The sequence below is a fragment of the Phaenicophaeus curvirostris genome, chromosome 18 (genome assembly GCF_032191515.1).
Source record: "Phaenicophaeus curvirostris isolate KB17595 chromosome 18, BPBGC_Pcur_1.0, whole genome shotgun sequence".
Lineage (NCBI taxonomy): Eukaryota > Metazoa > Chordata > Aves > Cuculiformes > Cuculidae > Phaenicophaeus > Phaenicophaeus curvirostris.
The window spans coordinates 1,274,813-1,291,726 of NC_091409.1; the positions used below are offsets into that span (position 1 = coordinate 1,274,813).

A 16,914-nucleotide genomic window follows, 5' to 3' on the forward strand; every position below is an offset into this window, starting at 1 on the left:
AGAGCCAGGGATGGGGAATGACTCACAGCTGTGTGATAACTGAAGCTGCTGCCTGGGCTTCAGCCCTGCCTGCTGTGCCCGAGGAAAGAAACAGCTGGGGGAAAGAAATGGCCAGGGAAGAAGGACAAACAATAAGAAAAGCTCCTTCTGGAGGATGAACTCCACCCCTCAGTCTGACACAGCAGCTCTTTGACAATGCAGGTGACGCTGCAAAGGAAACCGTTGGTGGCTATTATTAGAAACCCAACCTGAGCCGCTCCCTGCTCACAGAAGCAATAAGCTGAAGCCAGGGGAAGATCTGCCTTGAATGCATCGTGTTGCCAAAAAATACTCTCTTCAGGACCACATCACGATGCTTAATGTCACCTCAGTCTCTCTACTTCAGTACTTGATATTACCACTTCATATTTCTCAGTGATGCAAAGATAATTGACTGGTATTTACTCAGACCAAACCAAATAACCTAGGAGGAATCAGCATTATGGTAAGACTCAGGCCATACACTAAAGAAGGAAATAAAATATACTGCCTGTGTACCCTTCCTCTCAGCATCATGCACCCTGAGTGAGGCAGGAATCCTGCCTGAAGAAAATTATGTGATGATGTAATTAAAAATTAAAATTAAAAATTACATCATCACATATATATTTGAGAAGGCCACAACCAAGGCTGAACAGCAGCCTTGATGCTGACATTTGCTAACCAGAGTGAGGCTTGGCTTTACAATCTTACAGGAAGAGAAGGCAACTTCATTTCCAAGCTCTCTCCAGACACATCTGCTCTGATTCAGCATGAATCAGAGCCATAAAAGACTCACACAGGATTTTAGAATTCTCTTACAAGTCAGAGGTCTACCGAGACCTAGCTAGCTATATCATGTGCTGGGTGCTATCACATGGAAAAAAGTTAACATAAATGATCGTTAATTCCACATCAACTGCTCACTTGTGAGCACTACTGGAGCATCAGTGGCAAAGGGAGGTGGAAAAAGTGAAGCACATCTATTTGAGTTCTTATGTACTTCACAGGAAACAAAATTATCATGGGGAACAGTTGGTTACTTCACAAGAAACCACCCTGTCCAACAGCATCGTTGCCTTCTGAAAATGTTTTATACCTATGTTAGAGCTCAAGGTGCAACACGGAAGACCAGCACCTTAGCCACTACAAAATGCAAGTTCAGAGTCACATCAAAGATGCTAATTCAGCTCCCTTCCTGACACATTCTCAGGAGATTTGACAGGGAGAAAACCACACATACGAGTATACATATGGCCATATAATCATAAATACTTTAAATAATTTTTAAATAACCTGCCCATAAGCAAGGCAGAATAAAAGACCAGATGACTCTGGTCAGCCTGGAAAGATGCACAAAGCCATTAAGCCAACCCTGTATCCTCTTCATTCACAATGGCCTGGAGCACTCACGGTCAGCTACCACATCCTGCTGGGACCCGAACCTCAGAAACCACACAAGCTTTATCGTTTGTGGTCATACACAAACAGATCATCATCATCATGTTTGCCATCCACCAAGACTCCTAGAAAGTAATCTGATCTGTTTGAGGCACAAGCTGTATTTGCCAAATAACTACCATGGCTAAACCATGGCAGATTCAGAGTCGGGAGCTGCCCTGCGCCAGCTGACACAACCGTGAGTCAACAGCATGTCATCCCCCCACCCCCCAATAAATACCTTGCATAATCTTTCTAATACAGTAATAGAGACTTTCAAGGCAGTAACCAAACAAACCTGTTTTTCTAAGGGTCCTTCATCTAATACAAGACAACCTAAATAAAGTAAGAGGCAATTAAAAAGTAATCACATTGTCAAAAGTACTTTCAGTTGCGCATTTTAAGCTAGCCTTTGCTATGGTTCAAGAAGTCTCTCAATCAGCAGCTTCATTTGATACAAAACCACAATAGTATCTAGATAATTGCTTGACTTGCAGCCTGACTGCACAGAACTACTCCCAGAAACAGAACTGAAAAAAAACATTTCACAGCAAAAGAAGATATTTACCATTAATCACAACAGCAAACCTATGAAAGCTGAACTATAACTATACTGGCAAAGTAAGATCTCAATTGACAGAGGTTTGCATAGTATTTCTAAAAGTTCACCTTTCAGTAAATGTGCCCTGCAAAGCCTTAGCCCTGGACAGCAGTTCACCAGTTACAAAACGTCCAGGAAATATTTTTACGGCAATCTAGAGAACAAAACAAAACCACAGCCTGAGCTTCCCAGAAAGTCAGGATATGTACTTTATACAGTTTAAAGCTGCATCTAATTAGCTGATAGGTTTTGGGTGACATCCTCTCCAGCCCTCCAACAGAATCAGGACCTTCTGTTTTCCTTGTCAAAACTTTCAGCTAGCAGCAGGGTTGCTGCGCGGGCCAGTAGCAGTGAGCCCTCACTACCCTGGCACCTCACAACCCGGCAGCCGACTAAGCGAGGACCTCCAAGACAGACGGGCAGCAAGCTGAAATAAGGACAAAAGGAGTTTGACCATGGCTGGTAAGAATCTCACTAAGGAAAGTTCCGCACTAGAGAAGAATAGAATTACTCCCAGAAGACAGTTAAATGCCAACTTGGACTTTTAAAGACCTTAAAGCACTCTCCAGTTCACTTTATAACACAGCACTACTGAAGATACACAGACACACAGCTGAACTAACACAGATGGTTGTAAAAGTGATCTTACTAGTCTGAAATTTTTCTCTTCTTAAATTTACATTCACGTGAAATACAAAGAATGTTTTAACAAGCTAAAACCAACACTTTCTGTCAGACTGTACTTTTAATCTTTTAATTTTCCCTGTTTATATAGTGGAAGCAACTCCACATTCAGAAACCTTATCAAGTTGAAAACAGCAAAACCAGTGAAATACAGTGGACAACACACCTTTGAGAGTAGCTCCTCTTCTTGCATCTTTTTCACCAATGTCAGTAGAACAAAACATGCACCTCTTGCAAAAACTTCAAGAAGACATTTCTCTTTCCTTCCTAAAGTGACATCAAATTTCAAGCATTCCTTTTCAGGATTAAAGCACAAACATAATGCTCAGAACACCTCAACAAAGCATGCTGAAAACACACATCACTCTCAGGGGCTCTAAAAAAGAGGAAAAGCCTTTTTGCCGAAGGTTTCTTGACATCTTCACCGACAACAGGAACTTATCAAACTGGCCTTTTAGGTCAGTTTTAACCCTGCCTTCTGTATCAGTTTGTGATGTACAGTAACTCAAGTGAACTGAAATCCAATAGCTCTAAACACTTCCACTGCTTAGCATGTTAAAGCCTCTTCCGTAGCTTGGTTTTGTGTATTTGATATTCAGCCTTAATTACATCCTTTCCAGTATATTTCTCATCTCTTTGCAGAGGTTGCAACTACTGAAAATTTAATAGCTTACCCTTGCAGCACTGCGATAGTAAAAAATAAGTAAATCATTCCTTGTCACAATAGTATAAAAAGCTTCTGAAGTGATGGAATATTTAAAACTGAATAAAAGGCTTTCAGCAACTGTCACAAACACTTCCAGGACACAGGAACTTTAGATTTCTTGCATCATCTTTATAGTCATTATTTCCACTCTGATAATACAGACAGGTACCGAGATACTTTGCAGATCCAAAATAACTTCCTTAAAACAATATGAAGTGTTCTCTGTTTAAGTTAGCGCACTGGTTCTGTCTTTCACTACGTCAAGGCAGACCATCAGTATCATTGAGGTATGAAGCCAATTAAACGCTTACAGCAGAAGAGCTAAAATCAGATGCATTCTGTGGCATGTATCACAGCTGAAAAGGAAAACATCACCAGCTCAGCTAGAAGTTACTCTAGAAAATAAGTCACCCTGAACCAGAAACCTGGACAGAATCTTTACACTAAATCTCACCAGGGAAAAACCCACCATTTCCTCTCTGCACTGTGAAAAGAAACGGTTGTTACTGACCTAGAGCCAGGCAGCTTTTCACCCACAAAGTATTGATTGCTAGGTTTTCTTAAATTCACACCACCCACTAAGAGTGAATGCACAACTACGTTCACTAGATTTTAAGATAAGCTTTGAAGAGCGAGACACCACACCGGCAGGCTGAGGCGAAGCTCCCTGTTCCGAACCGGACTCCAATTTACCGGCAGAGCTGACAAGCACAGGCAGGGAGGGGCAGAGGGAGGGTGCACACCACTCCAGCTTTGCTTCCAGGCCAGACCCTGGACAGACTTGGGAGGAAAGGGCACAAACTGATCAGGAGCTGGGAACAGACAACTTAATCCTGGCTTGCAACAGCTACAACCACCCTAACAACCCGAAAATCCCAACCTTCACCCACCTTACAAAAGCTGTCAGTATTACATCTATGATCCTTACTTATCTACACATTTAATACCCTAATGGATCAATTTTAAGTTCTTGGCATGTTCCAGATATATAATGTAATTTATCATTATACATGAAAAGATTCAACTGAGTATCTTCTTCTAAGAGTTTTGAACTATTTACCTTTTTATTTAATCTACTGCAGCCTTCCATTACAAAACACAAAGATGCTCTGCAATCAACTCCTTTAGTACCTGTTATTTAATGTGTTCTTATAGTCCATCTTATTTTTTCCTTCCCAGTTTCTCTTAAATTACTTTTTCCCTACCATTAAGTAATTTACTTACAGACTTAGCAAGGATTTAGTAGCTGGCAATATTTATTTTGAGATAACAATGGCTATTGTATGCAGTGCACTCCAAAGGAGACATCACTGTCCATTTGCAGAGGCAAGGTACACCTTCTATATCCTTCACCACACAGTTTCTTCTGCACTGTAATGTTTTGTTTGCTTTTCACAAGCATAATCAAGTTTACAATTATGTTATGGGTCCCCAACAATTACAAATATATATTTTTAACACACTGTACAAAACCAATCTGTGCTGTTCTCTCTGTCAGCAATATTAAGCCCCATACATCAGCACTATCATGCCCATTCACCTAATGAATTGTCCTTCTGGAGTTCTTCACATTCCTCTGACTCTGAATAACTTAAATCTGGGCAAATGACTTTACTACTCAGTTCTTTCAGGCTGTTGGTAAATGCAATATCTACCACAGCCCTGCCACACACACCCTAGACAGACCCACAAGAGAAAAGTGGCTGAAATGAGGTCATTAAACTTTTCCCAGGATGAAAGTGAAAAAAAATAGGATTCCATAGGCCAACACGGTCAGGTTTGGATCCATTATAATACCAAAGTCTGCAGGACAACACCACGGGGCAAGCTCCTGTAGTCCAACCGCAACACAGGCTCCACACAGCCCAACTTCCCCATGGGATGGTACAGCACGTGAGTGCCTGAGGAACCCTTGATGTCTTGGCTAGGTCACCTCTGGTGCCCGAGCCAGCCAAGCATTCCTGCATGGCACTTGACTGAAGGATGGACAGACACACACTTACATATTGGGTGTTTGTAGTTTCCTATGAGAAGCCTTATTAGAATGATTAAAGTCAACCCTATCTTTCTATTCATATTTTAACTCTGTGTGTGGGAAACCCATGTTAACAGCAACACAGAATTCTCCTCTACATAAGTGATAGTGACAGACCTTGCATTGTACCATTTTTCCAGGTAAGGTCTCCCCTCTGTTAATTATATCTACTAGTTTAATAGACACAACTATAAGGCTTACCTGCTGTATTCCCAGGATCAGTCACATGACTTTTTTAAGTTACAGGGATATTTACCACCATTTCTTCCCCTGGGTCAGAAGCTGCTTTTGAAGACAGGCTCAATATTTTTCATCCTCAGCCTCTGTTTAAGCTCCTTTGCTGAATGACTATAAGTCTGGATATCAAACACATTTAAGTGCTTTATAAACAAATGTGAATATATTAACAACCCATGAACCAAGAAGTAGCAAAATCTGTTTTACATATGAGTAAAGATACTACTGGGGTAATTGTCTGAAGCCCCAGAGCACATCAGTCAGTGGTGGAGAACAAGAAGGTGTCCCTTCCAGGCTCTATTTGTGTGTGCTGGCAATGCCTTCAGTGCAGTGTCAAGGAACCACACAAACTGCATTGCAGTGCCACCACCACTGTCAGTAACTGGATACGATGTCACTCCCTATCAGGAGAGGACAATCTTTACAAAGGCAACAAGAAAAGGCAAACCATTTCTTGCAGGGCAGCTTATGATCTACAGCTGGGCAAAGCTCTAAGGTTCCTGTCAAAATGCAAGTTGCTGGTCTGCACATGAAAGTTCTCCCATACTGAATTTAGGGTTTACTGCAAAAGCTCAGTGTTACTGCAATACAGCTTTATAAGACACACGCTGAACTTCCTTTTCGTCACCCAGAGGCAGCTAAACACAGAGGACCTCACCAGCAGCTGAAGAGCAGTGCTTGTCAGACGCCTGCGCTGCAGACACAAGAACTGAGGCTCTTACTACACCGGGCTGCACATTGCCTCACGATTCCAGCACCGAAGACACCAGACAGGCTTCAGAAATCCATGAAATAACAGGAAGCAATCCCAAAGACACAATGTGACTAGCAGATGAGGGTTAATGACAGCTTATCACACAGACCATTTGCTGCAAAAGCAAAGCTGTGCAGCTGGACTCACTTTGGACTTTATCACCACAGTCCAAGTCCCTTTCCACACACACCCCTCCATGACCACCCAGACAATTAACTCACCAAACTGCACCAGCGTAAAAAGGAAAATATTTGCCTTGTTCTTCCAGACAAATACAAAATGAAAAGTCAGCAGCTTGAAAGGATTATTGACAAAGTATGGTAGCCAGAATAAAGTGATGTGAGAGGGAGAAGAAGGCTCCACCACATTTTTTTGCGTGCTTTAATCAAGCATGCCAACACCTCACAGTCACATGCATATAAACACAGATCTGTAAAACAGAATTCTCAGGACAACATCCACTGTGTTTTAAAAGTTGTTTCACAAACTTGGTTACTATGAATTATCTGCATTGTGGTGGTTATTCTTGAAATTTGAAAGCAGCCATTAATAGAAGCCTATCTGTAAAGAAAGGATTCCAAAATATTTTTATTGCCCCTTCAAGAAGAGCCTTCTGGTGATCTCGTATTGAAACCTTGAAGGAAGCAATATCAAAACAAGTGTCACAGTGGCACATCTGAACCCCTAAACGGCCTTATGAAGGCAGGAAAACAAAGCTGGCTAAGTACAAGTGGCACTCGTTTGTTCGATCTGTCAAAGTTCTGTCAGCAGGGAAACAAACATTCAAGATCCAGTTGCAATATTTCTGTTCAATGTGTAACCATAAATGCAGAGGCAGGATTTACTTCATGACTCAAACTAACGACTCAAAGCAGGCGGGGAGAAATTTTAAAGGGGAAAAAAGCCACAGGGACTTCTTGAAGCACGAGGGAGAAGAATATAAGAAGGGAGAAGAACATAAGAAGGAGATGGAGCTGTTGGAATGGGTCCAGACGAGGGCTACAAGGATGATCAGAGGACTGGAGCACCTCCCGTATGAGGCCAGGCTGTGAGAGTTGGGGTTGTTCAGCCCGGAGAAGGCTCCAAGGAGACCTTACAGCGACCTTCCAGCACCTGAAGGAGCTGCAAGAAAGCTGGGGAGGGGCTGTTTACAAAGGTTTGTAGTGATAGGATGAGGGGCAATGGCTATAAACTGGAGAGGGGCAGATTTAGACCAGACATTAGGAAGATTTTCTTCACTATAAGGGTGGGGAGGCCCTGGCCCAGGTTTCCCAGGGGAGCTGTGGCTGCCCCATCCCTGGAGGGGTTCAAGGCCAGGTCGGATGGGCCTCGGGCAGCCCGGTCCAGGGGAGGTGTCCCTGCCCGTGGAGGGGTGGGACTGGATTACCTTTAGGGTCCCTTCCAACCCAGCCCATTCTACGACTCTGAGAGCTGCCCCGCTCTGGTGTAGCGGGAGGTTCGATGGGTTCTGGCCCCGCCGGTTTCCCCGCAGCCGCGCACGGAGAGCGGGGGGCGGCTCTCCCGGAGCTCGGGGCCCGGCGGCTGCGGGCAGGGCCCGACCCGGCTGCGCCCAGGCAGCTCCGCGCCCCGCAGGGGCCGCTCCCGCCGACAGGCCCCGGGCCCTCCCGCCTCCCTCCCCCGCGGCCGGGCCCGCAGCCCCTCAGCCCCGCGGCCCGGCCCGGCCCCGCCGCTCACCCGCGCCCGTGGTCGCCGCCATCTTGCGCCGCTGCCGCCGAGCGCCGCCCCCGCCGCGTCACCGCCACGCGCGAGATGAGCCGGCCGCGGCGGCGCGGGCGGGCGCGCGAAGGGGCGGGGCAAGGGAGCCGGGAGAGGGAGCTCTGTGGTTCGCGGACGGCGCAGCCGCGTGGCGTGGCGCGGGCGGGCCGCCCGGGAGGAGGGCGGCGGTGGGGGGCGAGGCTGGTCCTCACCGCGAGCCTCTCGGGGGGTCTGAGGCGCCTCCTGGGGAGGGGGTGGAGAGCGAGCCCTGGAGGGGCGGCTGAGAGAGCTGGGGGGGTTTAGCCTGGAGAAGAGGAGGCTGAGGGGAGACCTCATTGCTCTCTGCAACTACCTGAAAGGAGGTTGTGGAGAGGAGGGAGCTGGGCTCTTCTCCCAAGGGACAGGGGACAGGACGAGAGGGAACGGCCTCAAGCTCCGCCAGGGGAGGGTCAGGATAGACATCAGGAAAAAAATTTTCACAGGAAGGGTCACCAGACCCTGTCCGAGGCTGCCCGGGGGCGGTGGAGGCCCCGGAGGGGCCTAAGGGACGGGTGGACGAGGCGCTGAGGGCTGGGTGGCCGGTAGGAACGGTTGGACTCGAGGATCCAAAAGAGCTTTTCCAGCCCGGTGATTCTCTGAGTCTATAATTCTACCAGCACCCTGTCAAGCATTTAACTTAAACGCAATTAGTGTGAATAATCAGTGAACTGTGTTGCTTAAGGCCAGCACGGGAGCAGCATGAGGGACGTGGGTTAGCGATTGATGGGGACGGTTGGACTCGATGACCCTGTGGGTCCTTCCCAACCTGGTGATTCTATGATTAGCCACAAACGGCCGTAGCCACTTTGTAATAACGCGGCACAGTTGATGCAGCGAGCAGACTGAAAGTACCAGTTCTATCAGTCATTCTTTGAAGCTACCTTAAAATAGCAATGTTGGTGTTGCCTGTCGGATTTTATCTCACATAGTTCTAGTCCGGGATTTCAGCTGTGGCTGAGAGCAGGGATGGGGCAGATAGAGCCAGAGAGCAGCGAGGTGGCATGGGAGCTCAGCAAACCTGGCCCAGAGCTAGGAACCCGGCTGCAGGAGAACCTCAGCACAGCAGGATAATCCTGTTGGACAGCACACGGCCCCCCTCCTCCAGCTGGACAGTCCGTGGCTTTGCAAGGCAAGGCAGGAGATTGGGTTAAACCCCTCCCAATCAGATCTCCCTTCCCACATTTTTTAGCCTCCTGCTAGTCAAGTTTCAGGACCACAGATAGGCAGACACTGCACTTGAGGGAAAAGTTCCTATTTTGGCCTAATTTCATATAGGCAAAGCTGCTGACACTGCTCCTGCTGTCTTGTGCGAACAGCTGCGAGCCAAACCAGCTCCTGAGTTTAGGTTGGTTGGTTTGGGGATTTGTGTGTGTGTGTGTGTGCGTGCACGCATTTATTTGTTTGGTTGGGTTTTTTAATAGTGCAAAACAAAAAGATGCCAGGAAGGAACACTTCTGTGAATGTAATCGTGGTCTCTAGGCTGGCTTAAGGAGCAGCCCCTCTCCTTGTGCGGCAGAACTGCCTCACGTTTCTTCCAGCAAAAGGTGACTCCGAGAAGGGCTTCTCCTTGTTTGTCCCAGTATTTCACAGAGGCAGCTGACAGGTCAAGGCTGCAGATGAGCAGAGAAAACACAGATAATTTGATTCAGCAGCAAAATGAAACAAAATCAGAGGAGTCAAGAGACAACAGAAAGGGGAGTGATTTGAAATGCAGCCACAGGAACTCAAAACAAACACCCAACCCAAGCCCACCAAGCTCTCCTAAAGACTGGCTCAAGAAGTGAGTGAGCAGGATTTTAAGGCACTTTATCCTCAGCTCACCAACAGTGCAATGCTTCCCCCTGCAGACAAGTCCCCAAGCAGCTCTGCAGACCCCTGCAATGCCAGATACATGCAAAGAAATACTCCTCGCAGGGACCACAGGCAGCCGGCTTGTTGGAGGGCAACTACAGGCTTGGCAGAAGCTGAGTGCCCAAAAGACCTTCTCCCGAAAATTCAGGGAGCAGATTGCCCCATCTTTCTGGTGGAGGTGAGACACTGAAATCAAACAGCTTTCAAAAGCATTGAGTTAAAATGAAATGCAGACCTCTGTGGAGTTTAAAAGGAGTGCCAAAATCTGTTTTAGCTCTAATCTCTTCTTAATCAACTTAAGACAAATTTGTCTTAAGCCAGATTTACATCCATTAAGAAGGATCCATGTAGCCTTTTCTTCAGAATTGCCACATTGATTTTATGGAAGCACCTACTACTTTAAGAGGATGGAACAGTTTCCAAAAACCAACTGAAGACCAAAGAACAAACCCATTCACATTAGCCCTCCTCCAAGAAGTAGCGAGCTTTGAAATACACCTCAATTCACAGCAAGGAGGGAAAGCTCAAGGATTACAAACCCAGAACCTTCTCACAGCCCACGCCCCTTACTGCTGCCTTACAGCGGCATGAATACAGGACCCTGGGAGATGCCAGGCAAGACGGATGTGTTGAGTCACTCTGAGCAAGAGCTGCCCCAGGAGTTGAGCACAGCATCAGCATGTAAAACAGCATCCAGAGATTAACTGCTGTCCCAGTTTCTCATAATTAAGCAAGATTAACAGATAGTCCCAGCAGCCAACAGTATTAGTAGCTCAGATTTGTTTCCATTAAGACCATAGATCAAGTAGTTGAGAGGTTTGGTCCAGAGCCATTGTCTTTAACAGCACTCTTGAAGTACAAATTCTAATAAATTATGTGCTTCGGATCTATTTGTTATATATGCTGCACCACTGCTGTTCACCTAGCATTTAAATCTGCAGTAAAAGATGAGCTCTCGAAGGGCTTTGTGCTTTAAAGTCCTGAGCATCCACCCTGGTTCTATACTAGGCTTTCCCAGTTTACTTAACTCAAACTGGGGTTGAAGGAAAGGGGAAGACAAGGGCTGAGGGCTGGAAACACAGACAACTAAGGACTACAGATCTGTTCAAATATGGTTTATGGGGTTCTCAAGGTATACGTAGGCATAAACTTTGTCAAGATGCCAGAAATAACTGCTGCAGTTCTTTGTACTCACAGCAATAGATGTTGTTTCCTAAGCATTCCTACACCTCTAAAATGAGGACAGTCACACTGGGAGATAAGGAAGCAGCATTTTTTGCTCTGGGCATCTTAGTTTGCACCCTCATCTCATCAGCATTCAGCACATATTCAATGTAACCCCTGTCAGGCCTGTTACATCAAAGAAATTTACAGTGTTTCAGCCACAAATAGTAAATACTGGTTCAGAGTAAGGATTGCCACATTGACTTTCACAACAGCAGAAATTATCTTTCTTCCCACTCAAACTTATATTAACATCCCAGTTTTTTAAATGTCTGAATGGTCAGTACCTGGAAATTAAAACAAGTAGAGAGAAAACTACTTCTAGGAACTCTGAACCAATAGGTTTAGCACAGAATCAAACATCTTCAACACCCAAACCTGGGAGAAGTAAGCAATGATTAACAAAGAACCTTGCAACAATCTTCCCTAACAAAGCCTGCAACCTTCCCCCCACTACTCTGTGTTCTTACACACGGCCGCCTTTGCAAAGGCTTTTAACGCCATGGAAGAAAAAAGAGAAAACCTGCTCTTTTCACCAAAGACAGTATGAAATAACACACCTATCTTCCACAATAACATTATTCCTCCCTCTTGCTCCTATTTCATCTCAATGCAGTTTGAGACTCCTTCTGAAGTGGAAGTATTCTTTCCTGTCAAACCTACACAGAGACCTGATATTGACTGTAGCAACTGGAATAGACAATAGTTTCATGTAATAGTATAAAGTTCTCCAAGGGTATGAATCATTTAAACACATTAAATATGTCGTAACCAAGGTACCGACTACAATTTTAATCTGTAGAACGCAGCTCAGACACGTCTGCATTCAGCAGTTTCCACAGCAGGCAACCTGCCAAGTACAAACCCTTTCAGAAATTGTGGTCCATCACAGCTGAAGATGTTGAGATCAAGGTCAGTCTAAACCTATGACTCAAAAACACCTTACCCTGCTCTTCAGGAAGAGACTGCAGTTTGAATCCAACACAATTTACAACTATGGAAGGGAAAAGTCTTGCATTTGACCATCAGGAAGCTTTCATTCAGGGAAGAATGAAACAAGATCCAAATCACATTAACTTGATAAAACGACTGTTGGATGTTCTTAGGGAAACATCTCCCCCCTCCTGCCTCAAATCCAGAATTACTCCTTAGCATCTACAGCATTATTACTTGCAGTTTGTGAAAGGTGTTGGAGCCTAGCGTAATAATAGTGTCAAGCTCCTACAGTGCTGACAAACAGTGAGATGCGGCACTTCGGAACGTGGTTTAGCAGGCACAGGGGTGTTGGGCTAACGGTTGGACTTGATAATCTTAGAGGTCTCTTTCAATGTTAATGGTTCTATGATCACTTCACCTAAATGATGCTCAACAGACTGCAAAGTGTCTCAGGTGGCTAGAATAGCATGAAGCACTTGCAACCAGTGACCAAGTTCTTGGACTAAGTATCAACAATGCATGAATGAAGAACAGCAACAAGACTTAACAAACATGATTAGTATTATCCAACTGCTTTGTTATAAATATATTATATACATTCAAACATCACATTAAAATATTATTCCATTACACCAGAAGAGATTAAGGCTTTATATTATTTACAGAAACAAGCAAGCACCTTAAAAAAAAAAAAAGAATAAAACACCAGTCATTGACATTTCCCTTCTAACATTACAAGTTTGATACCTTGAGCTCTTGAATACAGCTATTTGCAATGTGCCCAATGCTAGAACTATTTTAAACATTTATTGTCAGGGCAGGAAACACTTAGACTCATCAGTGAGCACTCCACATGAACAAACGCGAGCATGTGTTGTACTGGGTGCCCTCCCTCTCCTCAGAGGCTTGTTGAGTTGAAGGCTTATGCAGAAATGGTTTGCTCAATTCCATGTAGAGAGCAGAATAATTTTATTTTAAGGGAAACTGAAGACACTTGAGGATTCATAGCCCACTGGTGGAGTGGGATTCTTGAAGTCTGTTGCACATTACATCAAATAGATTTAACATGATAGCAAAGATAGAGCTGTGAGTTTATCAATCACTAAGTGCATTGAACAGTGATGATTTTATAGGCTTCCATCACTCTGACACACTGTTTTCATGCAGTGCATTTGGACTCAAACATGAAGTGACAAACTGTTGTCACCATTCCCCCTATAGGTCTTAGGCAACAAGCTATTTTTGAAGCGTTAAATAATGTTGATACAACACATGATTACTACGCCACCATGTACCAATGGAGTGACTGTCCTGCCTTCTGGCTTGCCTGATATCCTTACGAGATACAGTGATGAAGTACTTTCTAAGATGTAAGCAGACATGGCTAAACGAAAAGGTGCTCAGTAAGAGGAATCATCTTCATTTCAAGTATTGTTTTGAGAATTAGTCCTTTTCATTACAGTTTGTGTTAGCACTTTTTAGTTTGTGCTTTAGAGTCTGTTATTTCTTTGCAGGTCTTGAATTTGGCTGATGGCTTTTTTTTGTTTAAAAAAAAAAACAACATTGGCAACAAGTTAAGGATTGCAGAAGGCTGGCAAAAGTTACTTAATTTTCTGAGCCCATTTCATGTCATCTGCTCTTGGCTTCTCCCCAGTAATTCCTTGGATAATGTTCTCCAAACACCTCCAGAATCTTATCTTCTCTAATGGATAGTTCAGCCAACCTAAGTGATTGCAAAGGAAAAAAAAGATTAGTTTGTCATAGCATCCAAAGTTCAATGTCTTGCAATGTTTAATGACAGTTTTAAACTAAAGACAAGGCAAATGTAAAGGGAGTTCAGAGCTGAAGTCCTCTGTGGCCATTGCAAAGCTATCAGAAAAAGGACCATTAAGCTGAACAATTTCTGTTAGAAGCAAGACATTTCTATTACCTGCACCTTACATTTATTATAATACCAAAACGTAAGCAACCAAACAAAAAAACCTAACCCAACAGTTCCAGCTGTTTTTCCCCAATGAGTTTCCCCATCAACAAAGCCAGCCCTGCTTTTCCCTGTGTTTCTCAAAATCTAATACAAACAAGAAAGTAAATACGCACAAGATGGCTCTGAAATCAATGCCATGGTTTCTAGAAAAAAAAGGAATACTACTACTAATAACAAATAATCAAGACTACTAGTTAGGATGGTATTTTGATGCCAACTTAGCTACATCTAGCTGACAGGAGAGTGCATGAAGAGGCAATTTCACATGGTTTTACTACAACGTATTAAATAGTAACTCTATGCCTCTGTTGTGATATTCACTGCTAAAAAATATCACATTTCTAAAGATTTAGATGGTTCCTAATCAGACAGAACTACAGCTCTAACGATCTGTCATAGAAACAGGCACTATTTCCAGCCACTGTCTGTAGTTGTACATGACCTTTCCTAGCTCACCTGTGATGCTGCAGCTCCACTCAGCTCACTGTATACTGAGGCCCTTTAGGAAATCAGCCCATGTAGTTCTCCTCAACACAGTCACCCTCAAGGAATGGACGACTCCTTCCTGGTGTCTAAAAATGGCTGAAAGCTTCAACACTGGGAGTGCCAGAAAGCCAGTTTTCTGCAAGCCTGTCCACTACTCTGCCCCAAATCAGAAGGAATGAATGCTGAAAATCCAGAAGCCCTGCTTTAAAAATGAGCATTCGAGCTAAGCTGCAGCCGCGGATTACATGCTCTTTTGAGGGAACAGCAGCTTTAAGACTTTAATGAACAAAATCCATTACCAGCACAAGATTACCAAGATACCCTGCAATCAGATCTCAGTACCACACACTACCCTGTCAGGCTGAAAGTTACCTTTTAGCCAGCCACAGATCTCCCCCTCTCCCCACCTTATTTATGCAACAAAAACACCTACAGCTTTTCTAGGAGCTTGTGCAGCTAAAAGCACAGGTAACTTCACCATGTCACTCTCTAGGTATTTAATAGGCTGTCACTAAATTATATCTTTCCAGGTGAATTGCAGTAGAATACTAAAGAGAGCTTGCAGTATGAACTAGACGGCAGTACCAGTTGTAATGCAGAAGTACGTCTCATGTGGAGACACATGGTGGATCCTGTGATGCTTCCGTGGCAGGATAACATGCCAGTCCTGTAGAAATATGACCCAGCGTGGAAGACCAAAGTACGTGTGAGACCACTTGTGAATCTGGTTCGTCATGGTTATGAAGATGATAAGGGCAAAGACATAACACTCCCAAGGACATGTTTCATATAATGCCTCTGCAAAACAAAATACGTCTCTTTAAACATCATTTATGAAAAGGTGATTTCTACTAGGAAAGTGTCTTGCCCAGACAGAGCTCCCCGGTGCTGCAGGAACTGACAAAGGCCTCAACAAAGCTACTTTGGCAGAAATGTTGCAAGAGCCAGTGAGCCATAAACAAGTCCAGACAGGCCGGTAGGTGCTAACATCTGTCAACTAGTCATTAGCAGGAAGTTAAACCCTGAGTTCTCATTTGAGAATAAAGTTTCTATGCAGAAACGAAGTATTTTTATACACATTAGAATGTTTCCCCATACGCACACAGTTTGATGCCTCTTATAAAAATATATTCTAATGCTTCCTTAAAAGACTCCTCAGTCACAGATTCTCTGTTGAGCTAGGGAATCTAGCTGTCCCACTCCCTGGTTGCCTCACCCTCAAGAAAAAAAGGTTTCCCCTCCCTCCTCCCAGGCACATCATGCTTCCAATGAAGTCTTTCCTACTCGTTATCTCACATTCATCAATTTCTCCTAGCTTCACACAGACAAAAGTTCCTTTAACTATCAACAAAACCACTAAATCCACATAAATCAGAAGTAAGAGCTTACCTGGGGAAAAAGAAACAAATTTGTATGCCATGTTTGCCAACGGAACCAGTGTCATAAAGCAGTTGTCTCCATTGGTCTCTATAAAATCATGTCTGGTAATTGCTGTGGGGTCGATGTGATGCTCTCTAAAAGGTCTGATGAAAGCCTGAAAAAACAAATTGATAAACATAAATGCCAGGGCTCAATAATGATCTTGGAAAGATAAATATAACCACCACAACCCCTTCCCCGCAAAAAAACCCTGCACATATTCAAATCTGATGACTGAGTTTAAGTCCAGTACAAAGCATGTAAGTGGGATTCAAACTTTTGTGATGACAACGCTTCAAGTCATTTGATTTACATTTGCAAAGCAATTCAGTTCCCAGACTCAAATCCAGTTTTTGATTGCTTTTCAGTTTTATTCTTAATTTTCACTTAGGATCTTTAGTTGCTAGGTCTCGAGAACTGAGCATCAGCATTCTAATTTCACAGACAATATTCAGGAGTATTAGTAACTTGCTACGCGGCATAAACCAAGAAAACTCATCCTAGCACTTTGTATAGGGTACAGATGACAGCATTAACAGACTGGATGCACATTAAACAATGAGACAAACCCATATAAGTCAAATGGACTATGCAAAAGTATTCTCTAGGAGAAGAAATTACATCTGAATACACAAGGTGATAAAATGCAGCAGTGTCACTGTGTTCACGTCACCTAACTTCACCAACAATACCGGGTGCCATTTAGTGGATACGGGTTCTGGGCAGGGGAAGCTCATTATGCTGGCAGGACTTCAGGAAAGGTTCATCTTACACACACTGTGAT

The 16,914-nt window shown here is 44.1% G+C and overlaps 1 protein-coding gene across 2 annotated transcripts in view; it reads right to left on the bottom strand.

Moving 5' to 3' along the window:
* The window catches only part of UBE2V1 (ubiquitin conjugating enzyme E2 V1), a 35,300-nt gene that overhangs the window by 6,645 nt on the left and 11,741 nt on the right, over window positions 1-16,914 (bottom strand). The window contains exons 4-5 of one of the 2 annotated variants that reach the window (XM_069872016.1): window positions 16,101-16,245; window positions 15,297-15,509 (exon numbers count right to left, since the gene is read on the bottom strand). In XM_069872016.1, coding sequence (XP_069728117.1) covers window positions 15,297-15,509; window positions 16,101-16,245 — 358 coding nt within the window. Of the gene's footprint in view, window positions 1-8,170; window positions 8,278-15,296; window positions 15,510-16,100; window positions 16,246-16,914 lie in introns of those variants that run through there. The other variant, XM_069872015.1, reaches the window with a different exon arrangement.